This window comes from Drosophila busckii, chromosome 3R (genome assembly GCF_011750605.1).
Source record: "Drosophila busckii strain San Diego stock center, stock number 13000-0081.31 chromosome 3R, ASM1175060v1, whole genome shotgun sequence".
NCBI lineage: Eukaryota > Metazoa > Arthropoda > Insecta > Diptera > Drosophilidae > Drosophila > Drosophila busckii.
In genome coordinates, this window is record NC_046607.1 from 7118189 (window position 1) to 7142555 (window position 24367).

General features: G+C 38.3%; 1 protein-coding gene across 1 annotated transcript; it reads left to right on the top strand.

The window, feature by feature from the left end:
* The first annotated feature begins 1961 nt into the window (after positions 1-1961).
* Positions 1962-23865, top strand: LOC108601565 (protein timeless homolog). Its single transcript, XM_033293904.1, has 10 exons — positions 1962-2106; positions 2165-2488; positions 5271-5528; positions 5583-5902; positions 8518-8703; positions 12498-12621; positions 13227-13393; positions 20609-20768; positions 23525-23658; positions 23775-23865. Exons 1-10 carry the CDS (start codon positions 2005-2007, stop codon positions 23857-23859), a joined length of 1860 nt encoding a protein of 619 aa, XP_033149795.1. The 5' UTR covers positions 1962-2004; the 3' UTR covers positions 23860-23865.
* Positions 23866-24367: the final 502 nt, after the last annotated feature.

Genomic DNA, 24367 nt, shown 5'->3' on the forward strand with positions numbered 1-24367 from the left:
ATATTCTAATAGTGAATAATCATTAGCACAATGTCTAAGCTGATTGGGCTTAATTGTAATTATTTATTTGATATTTAATTCTCTTTTTCAAATTTGTTAGTTTTATTTATTTTATGATACAAATATTTGTGTACATTTGTTAACTTTAACTGCTGACTTTACATAGTTAAATGAATAAATAAATAAGCAATTTACTAATATTGACTTTGAATTAAAAATGTTCGCATGGTTAAAGCGGAAAATACAATTAGACTCACAATATTTAGTAGCTTGGCTATATTTTGTTACTTTAGTGCAGTTATTCAATATGAAAGGAACTATCATCTTTTTGGGTAAATATATTTTAAACAGAAATTGCAACTTTTTAGCTTTGAATTTATAGTTTTGTTGGCACAGCAATTTGCAAGCAGTGCGCAAACAGTTGCCACAGGCCAGAAGACAAGTCCAGCGTCATTGGTGACAACAATAGGACACACACGTCAAAGGATTAAAGCACATGCTAAACAGGCGTCGCTGGATGATGAGCCGCCAGCGATTAAGCATCAATATTGCTGCTTTTGGGTGCATCAGAAGCATATGGATATGCCCATCACTTGGGATCATCGCAAGGAGTATCCATTTGACTTTGTTTTCAATGGAGAGTTTGTCAAAAATCAACGAAACTACACGGATACGAAAGCAGTGCATCCATTAGATAAACTTGTGTAGCTGCTAGTGTGTGCAAATCAATTTGTTATGTCACATCAAATTATAATTGGCTTTGTCTGCACTTAAAGTTGCCTTAAACTGCTCTCAGCTGAGCCAGAGCTAGCGAGAGAGCTCTGAAAGCTAAAATGCTGATAGCACATAATGGATTTGACACATTATAATCAGGTTTGCATAGCGTCAACTGCTCAGCAAGCGCTCGTTCTTGGGTCCCAATACACAGCAGGACCTAACAGCTGTCGAGTGGCTACGAGGGTGGGTTGGGTATTCAAACTGTTAGCCGGCGGCGCTGCTCAAAAGATCCAGACAGCAAACTTGAGCTTTCTGACGTGCTTTGCTTAGTTGGTCACTAAAGCGGCTACAAGCAGCTCAACTTGCTCAACATTGTTGTTCTTAGGCGAGTAAACATACATATAAATATATATACCATATATAATATATGTATATATATTCATATACATGCATCGGTATGTTTGGTCCAGGCTCATGTCTGGGCATTTACTTAGTTAATTAAATTCAGCTTCTTCAGTATGCCAAAGTGGTAGGAGCTATGAGGGCAATGAAGCACATTTAATGCTGCAGGCCGACACGTGAGCAACAGTATACTCCTGTGTATGTCTATGTATGTGTGTGTGTGTGTGTGTGTGTGCCACTGTGACTAACTCTTGTTGGCCATTGCTTTGGGACTAAAAGTTTGCACAACGTATTTGCTTTTAATCTTGCATTTTTCTTTACTTTGCAATGCAAGTCGAGTTGAGTGATTGAGCGCAAAAGCAATGCAAGTTGGCCAACTGAAAACTTGTATAATTTGCTGCATCAATGCCTAATGAAAATATTGCAAAAGGATTTAAATATCATAGCTGTAGTTGGCACCTTAGTTTCAGCTCTATTCAAATAATTCTAAGCTATTGCCCAACATCAAATACTGTGTTTGTGTGTAAACAGCAAAAGTTATGCAACTTTATGCTTTTTTTGAGCGGCTTACATAAATCTAAGTCTTTTAATTACAAGATTGCAGCTTATGCAATCAGCAATAAGAAACCAAGCAAATATTTATTTAAATGTTAGCAGAGACACAAACCTTACGCGCGCCTCTCTACTAGCTAAGCCAGTATCGATATCAACAAACGATCTAGCGCTTAGTGTTGGTTAATTATCATTTTCGCACAGCTGTTTAGCATAGTGCTGCCAGATGGTTTAGCGATTAGTTTGCCGCGCTTTTCGCAGTCGAAACATATGTTGTGAAAATAGTTTGTTTTCAATTTGTGAAATTAAATTAGATAAATAAGATTGTGCACAATGTCTGTACTATTGGCAGATATTGATGCTACTTGTGCTGCGCTAGGCGTGAGTGATGGACAGAAATATCAAGCTGATCCATATGCTGCTGAGGGCTTAAAGGTAAACTGCTGCAGCGAACTGTCATATAGTTGCTTTAATACAATTGTTTATGTTATAGCATTTGATATGGATACTGCGTCGCGATTTGGATAATCATGAGTATCGTCGTCATCTGGGACGTGCCAAAGTGCTGCAAACAGATTTGGTCTACATGCTGCCCGACTATCTGTCAGACGAAGAGCTGTCCGATTTGCTTATACGTCTGCTGGTTATATTGACCAATCCCACATTGTTGCTCTACCGCGATGGACCGCCAAATGATAATCATGGACGCAAGGTGTTCCTGGAGCTGATTGACATACTGCAGGGCTACAAAGCGGCATTTACACGCGATAAAATTTGGACAGCGCTCTTCGAGAAGCTCAAAAAGGCATTAGAGATAGTAAGTTGGGATGGCAATTTAATTGCATGCTGCAGAGATATCTATCGTAATTTTGAGCTGCCAACTGACGCTAATTAGCACAATTTCATAGACGAACTGCAAGCCTTGGCAATTATCGGCATGGTCACTGGCAGCCCAACTATTCTCTTTTTTTTTTTTTTAATTTTTGTAATCTTTATAGTCTTTACAAGTATTAATGGGCAGCGGCCGCGCAAAAGTTTTAATGGCACTCCGTGCAGCTGCCAGCCATCAGCATCAAGCTGTGGCCATGGAGCGAGGAGGAAAATGTTTTTAACATTTTCCAGCTCTCCGCTTTGTTTTGAACTGATGTGAGCTTTGGCTTGTGCAGTGTGCTACCCGCTCTCACTCTCTCTCTCTTTTCATAACTAATTTGAACTTAACTTACTATCTCTGCTCTGTTCATCCTTGGCAGCTTCCAATTTTTTCCTTTTTCCTGCGCTTTAAAAAATTAAATAATGGCAGCGAGTTTAAGTTCTACACTTAAGCCCCTGTTGCTTGTTGTCTTTGATGTTTGGGGCCATCAAACGTGTCAGAAATACAAAATACTAAAGAATTAATTTTGTAAAAATCACACGAAATCAAATCGACGCTGGAAACTTTTTCGCCAGCGACAAAAGCCGCAACAAGTCGATTTAATAAACACCTACAAAAAAGCTAGAGAGAGAGAGAGAGAGAAGCAAAAGCAGAATATAAAAGTGCAAACAATAATAGCAACAACAGCAGCAGCAAATTGCCAGAAGGCACTTCAAATCAAACATGGCGGCTGTGCAAGGAAATCTGTGGTTTGCCTAGGCGTCAGCCGTGTGCCTCCTGCTCCATGCTCCAAACGTTGTATAGTCAACAAACCACAACAGGAATAGCACACAAAAAAAAGAAAGCAAAGCAAAGCTGCTGTACCAACAGCAACAACAACAACAACAACAACAATAGCAATGTACAATTTGTAACATTTTGTGTTGGGGGTTGGGGATGGAGTCTGTCTATGAATGAAATGCTTTTTCAATTGCTAAATTGCAGCTATAGCAAATGAATAAATACTTATTCATGTACATACACTGAAAACAGTTTAAAGTCTAAGCCCAGCTGCTATTGTTGTTTCAATTATGACAACAATACTTCTCATCATATCAAAGCTGCAACAGCTTGCAAACAATAAGTAGCAATAATTTGTATTTGCTTAAGCTTAAGCTTTGTTTTTGTATATAATTTATCAATATAGTTAGCTTAGAAAAATACAAAATAAAGCAATACTAACTTAGCAACTATAAATTTGTTTAAAGAGACTTTAGATTTGGTTGCTAAGCCGCCTGTTTTGAAATCTTGCAACAATATTTGTTTGCTATTTTGCATTTGCAAAGATTGCTTCATTTCAATTTGAATTGGCCAAGCTGATGTTGTCTATATTTTTCTTGATTAATTCAAACGCACTGTGTGCCTACGGCCTTTTGCAACTGCCACATTGCGTAACACAAACGGCTTTCATGCCACACGAAAATCAAAGCTCTCGCTCTCTGTCTCTCTGCTCAGTGCTTATCAACTTTCATTGGCAATTATCAACATTGAATAGGTAACATCTACTAACGAACACAGAGAGAGAAAAGCTAAAAAAAAATAACGAAATATAGCTACAAACAATGTTGATACTGTAGTCGAGCAACATGGCAACACACGAGTATTATCTGCTAGCACTTGCAAATGCCACGCCCACAGCGCCCCTCGCGCCCCTTGCTGCGTCACAGCGAAATAAATTCATTTAAAGCCGATTGAATCGACATTCATAACACTCCGGGGAGCAATTCCAAAGGATTTTCATGCTGCTCTTCCATGTTGTGTTGGCAAAGAGTCCGCCAGAGGATTTCTTTAGATTTTCATTTTTTAGCGAAATGCTATATTATTTGTTCTATTCTTATTTTACGTATTTTTCTGTGTGTGTGTGTGTATTTTGTTTTTTTTATTTCACTGGCTTGTGTTTAAATGCTAGCGTATTTTTATATGCATTGCTGTTGCTGCTGGAGATAATGAATGTGTGGGAAGATTGGAGCATTGATGCCCGCCAAGCTGTTGGGGCTCGGACGGGCTGTTGGGGCTGACTTTTTATGCTTTACTTGCTTATTTGGCGTGGCGGCGACTTACACGCTTTGATGTATGCGCGGCAAACAGGCATTTGTGGAGCCTCGAGGGCGGCGAGGCGTGCTGCAGTGCGTCGCAATGGCTTTTGGGCTTTTGAATGCTGCTCCGACTCTTGTGCGCGTGCTTTGCTGCTCATTGTTGTTGCGTTGGGTAACCAAAAACGGAAGTCATTATTAACTTTGCTGCCTTTGAGTAAGGTGCCCGACTCTGTTTTCTCGTTGTCCATATCCAGAGGCCGTGCCCTACACTACGTAGGCAGTCGCAGCTGGCTTGTAGGCACAAAAGCCGCATTAGTTGTATTTATTTGTAAGCTGGCAGCAGTTACTGCCACTCGCCCAACAACGAGGACGACGCACTGCTCCGCCCACATGAAATTGATTTCAACTTGACTTTGTTGTGGTGCGAATGCTTGCTGCTCATCTGCTTTGGTCTTTGCCTTTCGGGTTTGGGACTTGAGCTTCCGTTTTACAGTCGAGCTACATAAATTTGCAATTTAATTTAATTTAATTTCATTTGATTATTTTAAGTTGACTCGCGGGATTTGATGCTTGGATTTAGCGCTGGGATTTGCTGTAGCAAACATTTTTAGTATTTTAACTTTTAATGTTCCCCCCTCTCTCTCTCTCCACAGGCATTTGCCATACGCAGCGAGGAGCAGAATCTGTTAATAGAGCGTGTTCTGGTGCTGGTGCGCAATGTGCTGCAAGTTCCAGCCAATCCGGAGGCAGAATGTCGTGCCGATAACGATGCCAGTCTGCATGATCAGGTTATCTGGGCGCTGCATCAAACTGGCATGCTGGACCTGGTGCTGTTCATTGTCTCCTCGCCGGATGAGGAGCAGTTTCATTTGCATGCACTTGAAATTATTTGTTTGCTATATCGCGAGCAGGTAAGTCCCAAGTATTTCCTACTTAAGAGATTACTAATTATTTGCACTTTGCAGACCTCTGAATCTCTGGCGGATGCTTCGCTCAAGCGCAGTCTGAGCGAAAAGCAGCGCGATCAGCAGGAGCTGCTGGCAGCACGTCGACGTGAGCAGGCGCGACGTCAAGCGCGTCCGCCCACTGGGCGACACTCGCGCTTTGGCGGCACCTACGTCATACGCAATATGAAATCCGTGTCCGATCGCGATGTCATTTGCCATCAGCCGCTGCAGCGTGTCTCGGCCATAGATTTCGATCGTCAGAAGCAGTCGCAGAAGCGTTCGCATCGTCACATTAAGGAGGAGGCGCAGGTGACGCGACGCAGCGCTTTTACCGTTAGGTAAGCGCCCCAATCATTTGTCTGCAGCAACTTCCTGCACTTTGGCTCGTTGTCTATTGTCTGCCCGGCCATTAGCCAAGGCGGAATTGTTATAGCCTGCCGCATATTCCGCTCATTGATTTTCGATTTTGCGCTGCAGCTCTTGAGCTGCTGCTGCGCTAAGCTGAGCTGAGAGCGCGCCAAGCGTATAAAATAATATTCAATAATAAATGAAGGCATTTCCTACAGCCTGCCTTGGCTCCCTGCTGACTGCTCTGGCGCTATTTTATAGCATTGCCTCAGCGATATTGGCTGCTTGGCTTGGCTCTGTTGCTTGCTGAGGTTATGGCTGAGTCAACGCAGGCGAAACAAAGCCTTGGCTCTTAACCGTTACTGCCGGCGCCGTCGCCGTCGCACTCCCTAATGGCCACCAGGTGCAGCTATTTTATTATTTCTTTTCCTGCGCTAACCAACAAACCTAAGCAAAGGTTATGCAATTACAAGCTACATCAGCTACAGTAAATACTCTAAGCCAAGTCTAAAGCAGCCTAAAGTAAAGTCTAAGCTTGTTGCTTTATACTTTATATATAATTCAAAACTTTATACTATTCAATTGAATACTTTGAGCTTAAAGTTAGTCTCAATTTTTTCCTCTATTCTCTATTTAAGTTACGGTTAGAGCATTTTGCTTGCGACTTTATCTGCGCCCAAGTTGTTATTGGCGCTTTATCGGACAGCGGCCGTAAAGAGCCAAGGCGCAAGATAAAATTGCAGCAGCAGCAGTTGCAGCAATGGCAAATGCGCCACTTGGCTGCTGCCGCTGCCTAAGTCAGTGACGTAGTCAATAATCTATGCTAACTTTTTTTTAATCTAAATTGCTGCTCAGCTAAGTTTTAGTTCGTTTAATTGCAGCTGCAACATACAAAGTCAATTTCAATTTTATATCCCTCACTACGCCTCTGTTTACTTTTAAGATAATGCAACGTAAAGTTGCAAGAGCGAATGTGGCAGCATTTGGCGCTGCGATTTGCTTTCAGTTCAGTGTGGGCCAGTATATTGTTTTTTCTACGCTTGTTAGTCAGCCCTGACTTTTGGCTAGTTGGCTGTGGCTATGGCCTGCTTTATGGCCGGCGCAGTGTCTGTTGCTGGCCATAAATTTTATACTAGGCGTCCAAACTCTATGATTAGACAAGACGCCTCCATCAGCATGCCAAACCGCAATATATGTGCATGTAATCGAAGCTCCCTCGGCCCGGGCTCGGGCCCGGGCCACAGACTAGGTTCATCAACGTCACGTGTGTGTGTGTGTGGTGTGTGCTCTGTGCGATTGGCAACAATTTGTTGCAAGTTTGCAATAAGCCGACAGGCGACTTGTGCACTCTTTTTATTGCTGCCAACATGAATTGGCATGAATTAATCTGTGTCGTCAGCGATGCGTTGGATTTGTATATTTGGCCCTGGTGTAGTTCGTTGGTTATCGACTTACGCTCACGCTCTTGGCTCACTCTCTCTAGGTCGCTATCGTGCTCGCTTGGCTCAAATAAATTGGCCAGGACAAATTTATTGCATAAACGCTGGCAAATGCCGTTACAGCGGCCGCATTTGTTATAGAAACCTACTGATGCATGCCACCTAGCATGCCTCAATATACACACACTATATGCACAGTGAGTCAAAAAAGTATTGGCACAGCCAACATTTTTGTGCTTGCTGCTTAAACGTTAAATGTTTTACTTTTATATGTCTACATATTAAGTATTCAAATCAGTAAACAAATTCAAATTATGTTTCCATTATATTAATTAAAATTGAAATCCAAATAGAGACTTTCATCTCAAAAACAAAGAAACTCTTATTTTTACAAATATAACAATTAAAATTTGTTGTTTGTTTTGAATGCAATAATATTTTAAAAATGGCTCTCAAATATTTTATTTAAAATCCAGATAATATTTCTCAGAAAACTGTACACTTTTATTTGAAAAATATTTTTTAATTATAAGAAATTATTTTCTCTGTATGTTGGATACTTACAAAATTATTAAAAATTCAAAAATATTTTTGAAATATAAGCAGTTGGTTAAAAAATTATTTTCTCTCAATGATATAAAAATCGAAATTCCTAATTTTGAATTCAAATATATTTTTACAATATAAGCCGATGGTTGGACACTATTCTAAAATATTTTAATTCCAATGAAATTGCGTTTTTTTATTTAAAAATATTTTTAAAATATAAGCAGCTGGTAAAGAAATTATTTTCTGTCTTTGTTGTATACTAACAGAGCTGTAAAATATTTTAATTCTTATGAAAACTGCGAATTTTTATTTAAAAAATATTTTTAAAATATAAGCAGTTGTTTAAGAAATTATTTTGTGCATATAAATCAAAGTTTTTGTTATCCTCTTCCTTTTTGCCTTGTACGATATTATCAAGCTATCAATAGATAGCCGTATGCCAATACTTTTTAGACTCACTGTATCTATATGCCAGCTCAAAAGCGAGAGCAAGTGGGATGCGTTTGGCTGGCTGCCTGGCTGGTTGGGTGGTTTGGGGGTTAGGTTACGTTTGGTTTGGTCTGGCATTCAATCAATATTATTGTGGTATAACCATTTTTCATTTGCTGCCATTGCAGATTGTGCCTGCGCGAATATTGCATTGAGGTGCTGCGCTCAGCTTACAACACGCTGGTGCGGCAGGTGCGACGTGTGCTGGAGCGCAATGCCGGCTCGTCGAGTCACGATGACTCGTATCTATTGTGGGCCATACGATTTTTCATGGAGTTCAATCGCTTGAGTGGTCTACAACTGCAGCTAGTGAGGTAAGTTCACATTTCTATGCACACACAAGTGTGTGTCAGTGTGTGTGTATGCGCTTTTGTATGTGTGTGTGTGGCAATGTCAAATGCAACGCTTTGCTCTGTGTGTTTGCACTAAAGCATTCAAATTAATTGGCATTGGTTTTGATAATGCCCATAAAGCTTCAACTCAAACCAGCTGCTGCTGCTTGAGAGCTTCAGCTTCAGCTCAAGTCCTCTGACGTTGATGGACGAGCATTTGACCCCGCTGGCTAATGAAAACTTGACCCAAGCGTCCAGTCAGCAACTATGCAAATCTTTTGCCCAATCTACCACACAGCTTTTAATCAAATTACTTTGCTCGTTCACTCGCCATCTTGCTCCCTTTTGAATATAAGCAATTTTTATATTTATTTGCAGCAGCAGCAGCAGCTCAGTGCTCTCTATTGAATATTTTGTCTCAAGCTACGGGTTGTGGAAATAAAGATTTTATTCAACGCTTGTCCCGAAATTCATTTGGAGCTGATTCAAAGGCAACCCGGGCAACTACTAGTTAACCCTTCCAACCACTATCAGCAAATTCAGCAATTCAGTGGCTTTCATAATAGAGTTTGGTTCGATGTTGACCTTTGCCAAATTTGGTGCGAAACTATTTTACACTGAGAGAAATTAACAGCTGCCATTTAAATGCACAGCACATGCCTTAGTCGCTTTTTTGTTTTTTCGTCTTGACCTGACAATTCCCATACGCCCAGTGGTCAATGGCCCAAATGGCTTCAGCTTCAGCAGCTGTCAACTGGTCAATAGCAAATGTGACATTGCAGTGGCCACAACACAATTTGTATGTCATTGTTTGGTTACTTTCAAGTCCAGTGCTTGGTTTTTATTGCATTAGAAAAAGAAAAACAAAAAAACTAAAAAAGCAACAACAACAAGAACATGCAGAAATCAAAGTCATGACGCCAATCGTTGACCTACGTCACTTGACAACTATGTGGGCGTTGTTGACATACCCAGCGCGTCCTTCATCCTGCGTCCTTCGCTGCTGCTGCTGCTGCTGCTGTCGTCGCCGCGCTAACGAATATTGCGCCTGGCAATTCAAAGTCCAAGCACTGAGCTCTCTCTGGTATTTCGCTGGTCAACAGCGTGGCTGTTCCTCCTTGTTATAGTTGTTGTTGTATATTTTTATTGTTGCTCAGCATGCTGTAAATAAAATGTTGCTGTCAACTCCCCGCTCTCTCCCTCTCTCTGGTTCTGTCTGTGTGGTGGGAAATTTCTTTAAAATTGTTTTGGTTACTTTCAAATTAGTTTCTGAATGACAACAATGAAGCTTTGCAAAAATGTTGTCATTCCGTTGCTGCAAAACTTTTGCTAGCCACCACCCCCCTCTTTACTCTTTCCTTAGTCTTTTCCAAAGAAAACAACACCCGCACTATTCAAAGTTTCTGGGCAGCAGCAGCAGCAGCGACTGCAACAACTGCTGCTATTTTTCATTTTTGCAATTCTTTTTAGCTTTAGTTTATCATGTCTTTCTTACAGCATACAAATAAATGTATCTTGCATACATATGCATGATTGTGTGTGTGTGTGTGTGTTTATATAGTACGCACTTTGGCGAACATAAAACTTTGTGTTTATTTCCGCAAATGCAATTTGCCGCTGCCCGCACGCTTTGAACCTATCATTATTTATGCGCTACTGCAATTTTACTATGCATGTTGGCTCATATACACAGCATGCAATTAGATATATAATGTTTATGTCTGCAAAGATCTGAACGAAATAATAAATAAATTTGAAAATCTTATTCATCTCACCACGTCACACATCACACAACACATATGGCAGCAAGCACAGAATCTGGTCCTTGACAGAATGAACCGATTATTATTTGTTTTGAGAATTCAAACTGGAAACTACTATAAACTCTGAAGATTATGACACGTTTCTTTCAACAGCGAATGATGTTACTTTACTTGACACATGCCCGCCGTGTGCGAAATTCTTCAATGTGACGGACAAGTATGTGTGTAACTTAGCTAGTGCGGATGGTGTCACACAAGTCTCGTTACTGCTTCGAGACGTAGCTTAAGACGTAAAATTGTATCCTAATTGCAATAATATGCTTGCTTCATAAGTAAGCCATCCTGCAAACCACAGTTGAATCATATATCAAGTGTGAGCTTGCTAGTTATTGATCTGAGTCAAATACTGTTTGTTAATACTGCAAGTAGCATTCGTTAACATTGCAATATCATCACGCGTTCTGGATCTATGGAATGTGTAGCAGTTTTATACGACGCAACTCAGTTCTATATAATCTAAGTTTAGCGTATATACTGAGCTTTGATTAGTTATTTTTCGACGTACGATCGGCACTATGCTGAAATCTAGTTTTTCACACGAGCAAACTCAAGACTATGACAGAATCTATTAGCTAGGTCCTTATTCTTCGCATCAGTTTGCTAAGGTTATCATATAATTGAATTTTTTCTTGTCACACACTGTTGCTCCGCTTTAGAGTAGCTCTAGGTGATGCATCTTGACAGTACGGAAAACTGGGCGCTTTCCTGACAGCGATTCTATTTAGCGATGAGAGCTGTTATGTGGTGTATAAGTCTTAGACGAGCGTCAATATTCGCTCTCGCTTGCTTAATAATATTTGTTCTATATATGATTTGTTGTTAAATATACTTCTCACACGACCTTTTTTCTATCTACACTTAATACAATAGCTACTTTGTTTCTATTATTTACAGTTAAATTAAATCAGTAGGACATTCCGAGCTTGCATTGTCGACGCAGTCACTTGTATATAGGATATTGTTGTATCCTCGCGAGTATTATGGATAGCAGGTTTACGCTAGAATAATATGTTGGCGCTCCGTGGCTCTCAAATATCTCAGATGTCATCATGAGCTTCTTTTACAAACAGTCGGATTTAGTTCGTTTAGACGAGTGTGAACTTCGTGATAAAGCAGAGGAAGGACTAGATATCATATTTTATTAAGTTTGTTTTATAATATTAATAGAAAGATTCAGACTATGTCTTAATAGTATGTGCGCCAATATTAAGTATCCTCATAAGTCACGTAAACGTTTATTTTATATTAGTAGCCTTCTCTCTGCTCCGGATATTTGACGAATTTATTGTTTTATCGTACTATACAAGTTATGAGTAGTGTCAATGATTGTCTTAATTGTGTCCCATTACGTTTTCAGTGCATTGTCTCAGTCGTGACATGTTTCGATATATTCAACGATTTGCTGTGGTGAATATGAGAAGATAGTGAAAGATATAATAAGAATTTGATAAAACATTAGCGTTTATTAATTTAGTTTTTGTGAGTATTTAATTTGTGCGAATTTGAAACGCAAAGTTACTTGGAATTTAGTTTGCTGCACCTGTTTCCTCTCAGCTATTTTTATTGATTTTATAATTTATTTATTTGAGCTGCTGCTGCTTTGCTGCCGCTTCTGCTGCTGCTTTTGCTGCTGTGCTGTCGTGCAAACTGTAATTAATTTGATTTTAATGCCTTTTCAAATGGTCGCTCGCTGCTTTGCCATTGCACAAAACTTTAATGACCGTTTGCACTGCTAATTTTACCAACTTGTAGGTAAATGCAGCAAACTATTGAGTGTGTCTGTGTGTGTGTGTGTGACAATTGTGGGCGACTGCCACTCATTTGTAGCGCTACTTAAAAATTAATTTTGTTAATGAGTTTGCGCAAGTTGCGCAGCTGGCAGGCAAAAGGCCGGCTTAAGCTTTAAAGGCGAAACATAAACTATATGCTAAACTTTGTTGGTTATTGTTGCAGCGAATCGCTGAGTGTGCAGTGCTTCCATTGGGTGCTGACGCGCATGCAACACGACATGGACATGATGCAGTGCGACAAGAAGCAGGCGCGTCTCTGGGCCAAGCGACTGCATGTGGCTCTATTGGTAAGTAAACTAGCTTAGCAACTACAACCTTCGTGCATGTTTGTTGTTTGTGCTGGGGTAAGTGCACATTTGGGTGCACTTGGCATGGCTTACGAGCTGGCTAAAAGCAAAGTGCGTAAGCCCTGGCCCCAGCACAGCTGTAAACTCAGCCCGAACGCCGCTTACAACGTAATAATCGGCTACAAACTTTGCTATATATAATATAAATTATAGCTTTAAACTTTCAACTTACAATGGTGGCCAAAAGTAAATCTGTAAAAAGGAAAAGGTAAATGGCAACAAAAATAAAAAAAACGTTTTTTTATATTGTAGTAAATTCGATTTTATATCATTATCATCAAATTACTATCTGCGTTGAAAGAAATTAAAAAAAAATTACGCATACGCATATGAATTTTCTTTAAATTTGTATTATACAAAATAATCTTTCTGCATATATTTTAAACAGCTAAGCACTGTAAATAATTTGGAAATTTGCCTTGAAGCAATAAATAGTTAGATAGAAAAACGTTGCATACTTTTGGCCACCTTTTGTAAGTTAAAGCTCAATGCGAAATGCATTTAATGCTAACGATTTCTGCTTCCGCTATAATTTTTAATTAAAGACATTCCGTGAATTGCTGCAAAGTCTGCTGGCACTGCAGCAGCTAAAGGAGGATGACAACGCGCGTGGACTCTTTGATATGTTACTCAACAATGTCTGCTATGTCCTGGAGTATCGGGAGACAATACTGCATTTGTTAATGAACTACAATGAGGCGCATAGCACCAAGTGAGTATAGCCAGCCAGCTAGACAGGCAGCCACCTATCGTACTCGGTTAGTTATTGGAAATAACTCTGTCGCAGCTTTAGGCATGCCAGGCCACAAGCTCAGAGAAATGCCTGTCGGGGCAGCAAATTCAGTGGCGTAGTTGAGAGTTGGGAGTTGGTGTTTGGCGTTTGTTTGGTGGTCACAAATAAGCAAACAAATACACAGAGGGAGCAACGCTGACTAGCGCTTAATAGGATTACAAATGCTGTTGCTGTTAACCCCAAAAATATGCACGTCTTGCTTGAAACTCCCAACCACTTCCCATCTCCCCAACTCCCTCTCTGCTCCACTTTCTCGCTGTTAGCAGACAATCAGGCATTGTTTGTCTTGACGGCATGCCTTTGTCTTAAGTCCTGGCATGTGTGCTTCACTATTTGCTCAGCTCTCTACCAAATGCCAAAGTGTGTGTGTGTGTATGGAACTAGTTGCGCTTTGAAGTCGTCGTCGGCAGCAGCTGGGGCAAGCAAAAACTTTAATTGATTCTACTAGCAGCTGCTTGCACGCGTGCTCTTGCATCAAAATTATAGCATTTTCGGCAGCTCCAGCTCGCTCTGGAGTGCACGAGTGCTCCACCTTAGTCGCATTCTAATTGCCAAGTTAACTACTGTGCGGACTGCTCACAACTAACTTGCACTGATTTACATGGCTAGCAGTAGCAGTGCTAGCTGCTTGTAGCTTTCAAGTTGATCAAGTGCTGCAGAGAAATTAATTTGTGAATTTCTATGCTCTTACTAAGGCATAGGCAAAAAAGAGATAGAAGATGAAAAAGTCATGATTAGTATTTTTAAAATTGATAATGAATTATTTTTAGTTTAACTCATAATACTCTTCATGACTATTTCAACTTCTATCTAAATAATAAAAAAATATGATCAGATATTAAATGTCAGTTGTTTGTAATCTTCAATACCAAATCTATTTAAATTCGAAATCTAATTAGTAATAATTGCAATTAGTTTTCATTATATTGAGGCATTGTTTCATATTGGATTTCTTAGCGCCAAGTACTTCCTCATAAAGGAAATATTCATGGAGTAAAGTTCAGCATTAGCATTAGCCACATCATATGAATTGTCAAGACTCTTTAGATTAGATTTGCTGGTTTGCCACTGAATCTTCCATGGCAAGTGAGCGAAAGAGTCGACATATATTTATTCACATAACTTTTGATCTGGTGTATCCAATCTGCTTTTAATATATGGCTAACAGAGTTTTAGGAGCAGCTTTATAGTCTGCTGTTGAAATAGGGAACAAGAGTAGCACCAACTAAGATTTGAACTGGCAGTTAGCAAATTAAATTGACTTGATTCTGCCTTATAGCGAAAATATATCGACATTAATATCGTTTCACCATTTGATACTTGTACTTCAACAAATTGCTACATACCTTGTTTTCAATTTTGTAAATGACAAAGAGTATACAAAGGTATTTAATCTTCGTTATGCCCAGTGTGAAGCTTTTCCCTTTTTCCACGTTTACTTTTCACAGTAGTTGGACTTTAGCATGTGCATGTCTCTCTCTCTTTTTCTCTGTGTCTGTGTCAGCTTAATGCGCTCCTTCTCGCATTTTGTAGCATGCGTGCATGCATTTTCAATTGCCATTTAGTTGAGCTTTTGAAAAGTCGGCTAAATTATTTGGTGCATCAGATTCCAGTGGCCCTCAATGCGTTTTCACTTTGTTTTTTTGCGAATCGTAGACTGAAATCCATTTAGATAATTGCAATCTCCCCAATGTTCTTTTTGTTTTTTTTTTTCTGCAGTCTTGTTGAGCGTATGCAGCTAAACTCACTTGAATATTTCTAAATGGTTGCACAAAATTTATCTGTCAAACAAACTGGCTGCAACTTGGCGTACTACTCGCTCTATCTCTTTCTTTTTTTCCATATCAACATGTAGCTGCAATAACTGACTGCAAAATGTGTTTTTGTGTCACAGACAGCAGCAGCAGCAAATAGTTAAGAGCAGTCAAACAAATCCGCTTTAACTACCATGGGAAATCAATAATATTTTGCAGTTCATTGATGTGTTAGAATCAGAGCCATGTAAGAAAAATTAAATGCAAATAATACAATACAATACAAATTTATGCAGAAATTGATGTGCACATGATAAATATATTTAATTTGAGTGCTGCTCCACAGTGACGCCGACGCGAGTTCAACTATCAACGCGGGTATTTGGGCAAATTGAGTGCTGGATATATGTATGCCATATACTATATGCACAGACATTAAGCTGTGGGCCATGCTAGTCAGCTTATGCAGAGCTCTAACTAAATTAATTTGGCGCGCAAACATGAAATTGACAGCGTGCGGCAGCAAAGCGAACACAGATGCAGCTACAAATGCAAAGCAATTGATGTGTCTTGAATGCATAGACGACTAAGCAATGCGCTACAATTTTAACACTCACCAATAAACAAAAATTATAGAAAACATTGGTGTACTTAAGTTGCGCATGTTTAAAACAATTCTTCATTACAAATTATTACTAAATTTCCGAACATCAGCCCAACAGTACATAGTGTTGGTGAAATCACTGTGTGGTTCACCAATTGGTATAAGCCAATCTGAAGAAAAGTTGTCGTAATGTAATTAAATACTTTTTAATATACAATTAGCAGGTGACTAGTCAGCGGCCCATACAACAAAATTGGTGAAATTAACCAATACACATTTATTAATAAGCCTTCAAGCCTTCAAAGTGTTGGTAAAATCTTTGTGTGCTTCAGCAATTGCTACTAGCCAATCTGAAGGAAAGGAAAATAACCAATTCACACCAACATTTATTAAATTCAACAACATTCTACATTGGTGAACTCACTGCATAGCTTTCATTGTTTAAATCACCAACAAATCGTTATTTTATTTGTAATCTCTATATATAAATAGCGCACCTTACTTCATTGGTTAACATCTGTAAACATCACTGACACCAGCTTTGCTTATCCCATCATACAAATCATTGGTTAAATTAGCATGGATATGTCCTAAGTAACTAATTCCCATCAACCTTGTTTAGATTCAACATCGTTTTACAATACCTACCGTTGGTGAACCCAAAAAAAAACCACTTATCGTGTTGTACTTGTAACATATCAATATAAATATCATACCTTCCATCACTGGTGAACATCTAGTAATCTCACTGATTACTATTCACCAGCTTTGATTATCCAATTATACAAAACATTGGTGAAATTAATTTGCTTGTATCATTGGCAGTAAACAATTCACATTATTAATCAACATGCATGCATTATTAATTAACATTCTACAATACTTGGCGTTGGTGAATACACACCAAGAAAATCACCAATTGCTACTAGCTGCAATCTATCTTTATTTTCAACTTTTTCATATATAATTAGCATAACTTACTTGTATCACTTAAAGTGTATTTTAGCAGTCTACTAAATGTAATTTGCCAAATCTGTTGCTGTTGCTGCATTTAGCGATTTGTAATCGCTGGTTATGGCTGCCAACTATGCGATTGCAATTGATGTGCAATGTGCAAAGCGTTAGCTTTACTCACTTGACTGTTAAAAATCAAATCGATTGATTAAATATTAACCAGCAAACAGTCAAGCGTTTACTTAGTCTCGAACATTCAAATAATGTGTGCATGTGCTGCTCTCAATTAATCGCTGCAATTAGCAATAAAGTAAGTGCTGCTGTTGCTGCTGCTGCTGCCATTTGAACTGCAATCAAATTTTGAGTGGCTGTCAGAGATTCAAAGCCTTTTTGGGTGTCTGCATGCATAATTTATGAGTCTCAACCCTAAGTCTGAATAGGGTTATGGCCGCTGTAGCTGCAATCAGCGCCCATCACTCATGCTGTGGCCACTTATTGTTACAGTTGTTGGTGTTGCTGTTACTGTTGTTGTTGTTGTTGCTGCTGCTGTCATAATTAATATTATTTTCATTATGAACGTCTTATGCCAACGGGCAGCGCTTTGCGTAACAATTTGCCCCCGCGCAGCAGACAAAGCGCAATTACATCTTATCATTTATTCAAGAAGGCGGCAAAACTGAGCGAGAGCGCGTTATAGAGCGAGAGAGAGAGAGAGCGAGAGAGTGTGAGAGGTCAGGCCGCAGGTTGGCAAGCCTTGATATGTACGCCCAGAATTTCTAATTAATTCTGTGCGTTTGCCTCATTGTTGTTGTTTTCGCTGCTGCTGCTGCTTGTCGTCCATTTAATCAGCGTAAACGCGAATATCAAATCAAGCATGGCAAGCAATAACAACAACAACACACACAGCCCACACACTCACACACACACACACCATACAAATTAATTATAAATAATTTATTAACGATTTATCATTGTCCTATTTCTGCAACACATGTGTTGCAGCTTTGTCGTTAGTGTGTGTGTGCGCGTGTGTGTGTGTGTGTGTTGCAAGTAATTTGTTATGCAACCAACGAGCTGCTGCAAGTGTGAAGCCCACGCCTTTTGCACCTGCGTTGGCTTAAGCTTGTGGTCAGGACGCCCACACACGCCACAAGTATTCAACGTAAATCTCATTAGAGTTATTATTTACCGTAGCAACTGTGATTTAGCACTAATAAAGCCATCAAAAAATAAATATATAGCACAGCTATATTTGAGTTAATATTTAAATGCTTGTTTGCTTGAATAATTAATTATTTATTAATGACGCTTTAATTGCATTTCAATCAGTCTCAAGTCCACTGTTCAACATTGCTCGTTGCACTGTTTTTACGCCCCACTTGCCACTTGCCACTTGCAACTTGCCACTTGCAACTTGCCACTTGCTGCTTGACCTCAGCCATCTCTAACAATGTTTTGCGGCTGTCTGCGCTGGCATTGCGGCATTGTTGCGTTTTGATTCCCTTTTGCGTTTGAGTTATTATCAGGGGTCTGGCACGCGTGCTCGCTCTCATTGATGGACCAAACCACATTATCAGACATGCCACACATGTGTGTGTGTGTGTGTGTGTGTGTGGGTTAAACGCCAAATTGCATTTTGCCAGGCACTCTGACCTCTTATCAGGTTGACCAGCAATGCAAAGTAATATTAGAGTGGATGCTCTGTTAGGCGCAGCTTGAATTTAAATTATTTTTGCATATTTATAGTCAAAGTTTGGTTTTCAATTTATTTATAATTTTTATAGCTTAGAATTGCTAAAGATAAATAGTACTCTGTTTCTAAAGCTTGGCGTTCAATTATTATAAGCTCGAATTGCTAAAGATAAGACAATTTTTTAACGTAAAATTAACTTTCAATTAATTCATAATTATTATCAATTTATATAGCTTCAGATAGATACGCTGTTAGCCATATGCTGACTATGAATTATTTGTTAATTATAATAAATTAAAATTGATATAGATAAGTAATCTATAAGCCAAAGCTTGAACTTAAATTATTGAAAATAGATGCTTAGTTGGCCAATCAATTTTATAATTTTTATAACTTAATATTGCTACAGATAATTACTCATTGAACCAAAGGTTGGGCACCAATTATTATAAATTAAAATTGCTAAAGATAGATATTCAGTTAGCTTAATAGCTTGACTTTAAATTGTTTAATAAATATAATAGTAGCTAGTAATTATTTTTATACAAACAAATATCAACATGAATTTCTTACTTTATTTATGCGTAATAATCTTTGAGTGCAACAAGAATTATTTCTCCATTCATTCATTTATTTAAAATTAATTTAAATATAATAATTACTATTTCAACTCTTAAAACTAATACTTAATATTTTCTTTTTAAGCTTATTATTTCAGCTAACAACTAATTTTATATTGTAGCGCTTGCTATTTATATTCAATATTATTATAAATATATTAGCATATATAATATGCAATATTTTTGCATCTTGCAGCTCTTGATTTAGTTTCTTTTAAATAAAATGTGTGTTAGTTTTCTTCGCTTAATTTTCGAATTCAATAATTTAGTAGAGCAATTATACTAATTGTTTAGTTACATATGCTGCTGCTACTAGTATGAATTAAAATTGGGTGTGTGTGCCGCTTGCTGAAAACCACTCTCATTACAAATTCATTTTGCCGCGTATAGTTGCTGTTGGCTCCAGTGTGCGAGCCACAGAAAAAATATAACGTTGGCATTGATGCTGGCGCACGACTCGGTGCCTATTAAAATTCGCAATGAATTTGCATAAAATTTGTGCGCTGACCTTTTTAGAGGAAGTTGCTGCTGCTGCTGCTGCATGTGGCTGATGGCGAAAAGTATTTTTCGTTGTTGGAAAATGTTCAATGTTTGTCGGCTGACTCGTCAAGGCCTGGCAATTAGTGTGTGCACTGAAGGACTTGACATATAGGCACACACACAGACACACATGGACACACACACACACACACACACACACACACACGGATGTATGCAAATATAGCAAAATCATTTTGGTGTGGAGTTTCAACAATAGTCAACGAGTCGATACGTTAATTTTTTAGCAAATTGTGTGGCATGCTAGCAAATCTAAATACCCTAGCAGCATTTGAGCCTATTAGCAGCTTAATGTTTATTTGCCAGGGTATTTGTTTGCTATCATTGTCTTTGAGCTTTTCTATGACGCGCGCGATTTTCATTATTTAAACGACAATCAATCATTTTAACAAATTGACGTGCACACAATGACGTGGCCTTTTTCAATTCAATTTTTGCTTTTCGCTGTTTTATATACTTTCTTTTTGTTATTTGGGGTTAGTTAAAAAACAATGCACAAGTTTCAAACCGCTGGCAGCTGATTTTAGCAGCTTGTTGATTGTCTTTGTGCCATTTGCCTTTTTTTTTTTACAACGTTTTGGGTCTAACTTGCTAATTAGAGGCGTCAGCGGCAAAGCTACCCGCGCTTGAATCATCAGTCAATATTATTCCAGGAATTGTGTTTGGGCCGTACGACGTGACAATCTAAAATGAACATGGGACAAAAATTTGATTAAGCAAAAGATTTAAGTTTAGTACAAAGTTTGAGGCAAGTTTCGCAGCAAGAATATAAATTTATTTATTTAAACAAATTCCCAGCGGGCAAAGCTCAACAATTGTGTTGTTTTTATTGCGTATTTAATTCAATTTAGCACACATGCATTCATATTTCATTTAATTCAATTTGAAATGTTCACATTTAATTACACTCTAGTTTCATTTACTCTAAACTGCATTCGCTTTTCACTTCAGAGTTTATTTGCGCGACGTTGTGGAGACAGCCAATGTTTTTATCAAAATGATGGAGCGCTTCTGTCAGGACTCGGTCGTTGTGCAGGACAAGCGACGCATCATCAAGAAGAAGAAGCAGCCAAAGTCTGCCAAGTCCAAGTTAACAGCACAGCCAACGGAGGTGAGTGAAAAATTCAAAATAAAATTGCTGCTGCATTAAATGACTTTATTTTTATTTTTTATTATTTTGCTGTGGCTACACGCTGCGCCACATAAAATATTCTCTAAACTGCCAATAAAATTTTAAAACAAATGGCCCACAGCGCTGCTGGCAATAACAACAAAAAATAAACCCAAGCATTTAACTTTATATGGCCAAGCAGCAGGCAAAGATTTATAGGTTTGATCATGAAATTTAATTGACTGAAAATATATATATATTTTTTCAATTACTGCTAACATACACTTTGATATTTATTTGTAAGCAATGGATGTCTGTTTGCATAAATAACTGCCAAGGCTTAGTGCGCTGCAAAGTGTATTTAAAAGTTGGCTGCGCGCTTGTTTATTTATTGCGTATAATCAAAAAAGCAATAGCTGATGTCAATTATTTATTTTGTTGTGTTGCTTCTGTTTGGCTAAAATCTAAAATGGACTGTTGTTTATTTGTGGCTTAACTAAAGGCGAAAATAATTGCATTATTATGTTGCGTTGTGACTTTCTAATCTTTATTGATTTTTGTTTGTTAATTATAAGCACAAGTGCGTTCCAAATTCTCAGTTGGTTTTGCTTTAAAGCAACGCTGAGTGCTTCACACTGTTTTCAAATTCAAATTTTGTTCATGTTATTCCATTTTTTAAAATGCCATCAAGCGCGATTTCCGCAAAATGGCAACACTTGCTGCTCCACAGTTTGCCGTTAACTTTATAGTCAGCCGCCATTTTGTGCTCGCCGGGCCATGTGGTCGGTGCGGACACGTAGCGCTCCACAAAATTCCCCATTTTTCTCTCATTTTTATGCAAACCTTTAACTGCGCCAATTTTTGACATATTTATTTGCACAGTCGTCGCCTTTTCCTGTGCATTGTTACAATTGTTTTAAGCAAATACACACACAGAGACAGACACACACACACACACACATGTATGTAGCGCAAATTTGTGTGCAGCAATTGTTTTTATTAAATGCGCATATTTAGCATTTGTTATAGTGTCAAACACATTGTTAGCTTAAGTATTTAAAATAATAAAAGCACGCACAATGCTTTGTGCGAATTATGCGAATAATTTTTTGCTATTTTTTACGCTAAATAAATAAATATTATACATGCATTTATTGCATTTGCATTACCTATGCATATGGCGAAAATATGCCAATACCTTTGTTATCGATAAATGCGCCATTAAACAATGCATTGTTAACAAGCACGATAAGGACATGTAGGACATGCAGGACATGCAGGACATGCTGGCAAATATGCATTGCATACAAGAGAGCAATTATTAGTTTTGGCTGTTTTTATAAATGTGCAAATGTTGTAGAGCAGTAATGACTTTAAAAAAATTAAACAAAAATGTGTGAATTCCTCGCATTTGATTGAAATGCGTGCGGAATAAAATTTATAATGAGTGTGTAGGTATTGAACTTTAATAATTTAAGACTTAAATATTTTTTTATAATATGTGTTCGCAATTAATAAATTTAAGTGGGCATAAATATGTTGAAAGTTAGCCACTTGCAAAAGTTAGCGATTGTAGTTGAAAGCAGCGTGCGATTTTTTATTAAATTTGCATAAGCATCAAACTTCAAATAAACTACTATTTTAAATGGTTAATAACCTTGTTACATGCGTATTTGGTTATTATTTATTAGTATTATTAGTTGGAGTAAAGTGCGCGACGACCTAAAAGGTCCATTGTGCCTCCCACTGGTAAATGAGTTAAAGTTCTCTATCCAGCCCTATTTTGTCCTGGTTTCAAGTTCCTCATCTGTCTTGTATCTAGGGTATGAGTTACCAAATGATTGTCTAACTCTGCAGAGCGCAAGACACTCCACCAGTAATGCTCTGTAGTTTCGTCATGCTCTAGACAGAGTCTGCATATGGCATAGTCCACAATTTTTAGTTTGTGCAGATGTTTACGCAGTCTGTAATGTCCCGATAGGAAGCCTGTAATTATCCTAAGCGAGTTTTTGCTCAAATTCAGACAATCGACGGTACGTTTCGTGTCATAGCCGCCCATCAGTCTTTTGCTATGTCGTGCTATGCGTATTAGGTTAAAAAAGAATAAAAATTTAAAATAGTCGCTACTTCAAATAATAAATGCTGCATAAAATTAATTAATTCCGCCTTTCTTTAAAATTGCACACATAAGTTGAACTGAAATTACTTCAAATAGTTTAATTATTTATTACTTTTGTTTGTGTCCTTTAGAGTATTTTACCAAGTCCCAAAGACGTTTAAGCCCAGAATTGCAATGGCAAATTTGTAAAAAATTTAAGCAATGTCCAAGCTATAACATTCATCAAATTTAATTATTACTACACATGATAATGATAATCAAACTATCTAATTTAGTATTTTTTTACAGCATTAGCTAAAGAATACATATATTACAAATTAATATTAGAAATATGCTATAATTAAGGATAATAATGGCTTCAGTTTTGTTTTCAACGACAAGTTTGTTTGGAAATAAGAAGTAATGCCAGACTTTATTAAAAAGAAGTAAGCTAGTTAATTACGAATTTATGGAGTAATATGTTGATATTCTTATAATTATGAATATTGTAATTAAAACAATGCTTACTCACTAAAAAAATTGTTTAATAATACAACGAATTGAATTGTTTTAATAATTTGTATTACTATTAAAGTGTTACTAGAATATTTTTAATGCAATGCGTTTTAAAGTAGTCACTGCTTTTGCCTTTAAACAGGAGGAGCTCTCCAGCAAATGGGCCGGCATGGCCGCCGAGGTGAGCGTGTTGCTTGAGGGCGAGCTGCCGCTGCGGGAGGATAAACGGCCGCTGCCGTTCGATGCGGCCGCAGAGAAGTCCATCGATGATCAACGGTGAGTAATGTGCATGCCTTTGTCAGCTGGATAACTTGGAGGAGCCTTAAGAGCAAAAGCATAAGTTAATGCCCGGAAAATTGCACTTATTTATTATGTTTGCATTTTGCTTGCAGTGAGGATTGCATGATGCGTATAAATAAATTGCTGCGCAACGGAAAACTGGAGCAGGCCATAGCGCTGCTGCGAGCTGCCAGGTGAGTTGGGAGTTGAGAGAGGAATCCTTTGGCAAGTGCTGCTGCTGCTGCTGCTGCTTTTAATAACTCTGACATTGACTGTTGACCGCTGACTGTCTGTTGGGTCAGACGCTCGCTGCGAAAGGTGGAAAAGCAAGGCGCATAATAAATTAACTCAGCTGCAGAATAAAGCGTAATAATAATAATAACAAAAGCAAAGAACAAGCGAGCAGCACTGGCCAGTGCATTATTATTTTTCTGCTTTTTGCCGAAACATTTATCGCTTTTTACATGGCCCTGCGTATTTCCTTTTGTGCGTTATTTCTTACTTTTGCATATTTTTTGCCAGCGCTTGCCCGTGTGCTTAAATAAATAGTTTTTATTTATTGTTAACTCGACGCACACCCGCATTCAGTTGCTGCTGCTGCTAAAGTAATGAAAGATAAAGACAGCAAATACACAAAAGCGTTGCGAATTCTTTACCAGGCCTTGCAATCAGTCGCTCTGTCGCACGGCAGTTTGCCTTTCAATTT

What these genes read in the sequence shown, in the direction of transcription:
- LOC108601565 (XM_033293904.1), top strand. Translation starts at nt 2,005, where the DNA reads ATGTCTGTACTATTGGCAGATATTGATGCTACTTGTGCTGCGCTAGGC. An exon ending in CTACAACTGCAGCTAGTGAG is followed by an intron (nt 8,704 to 12,497) that starts GTAAGTTCACAT and finishes TTATTGTTGCAG; the next exon opens with CGAATCGCTGAGTGTGCAGT. An exon ending in GACTGCATGTGGCTCTATTG is followed by an intron (nt 12,622 to 13,226) that starts GTAAGTAAACTA and finishes TTTTAATTAAAG; the next exon opens with ACATTCCGTGAATTGCTGCA.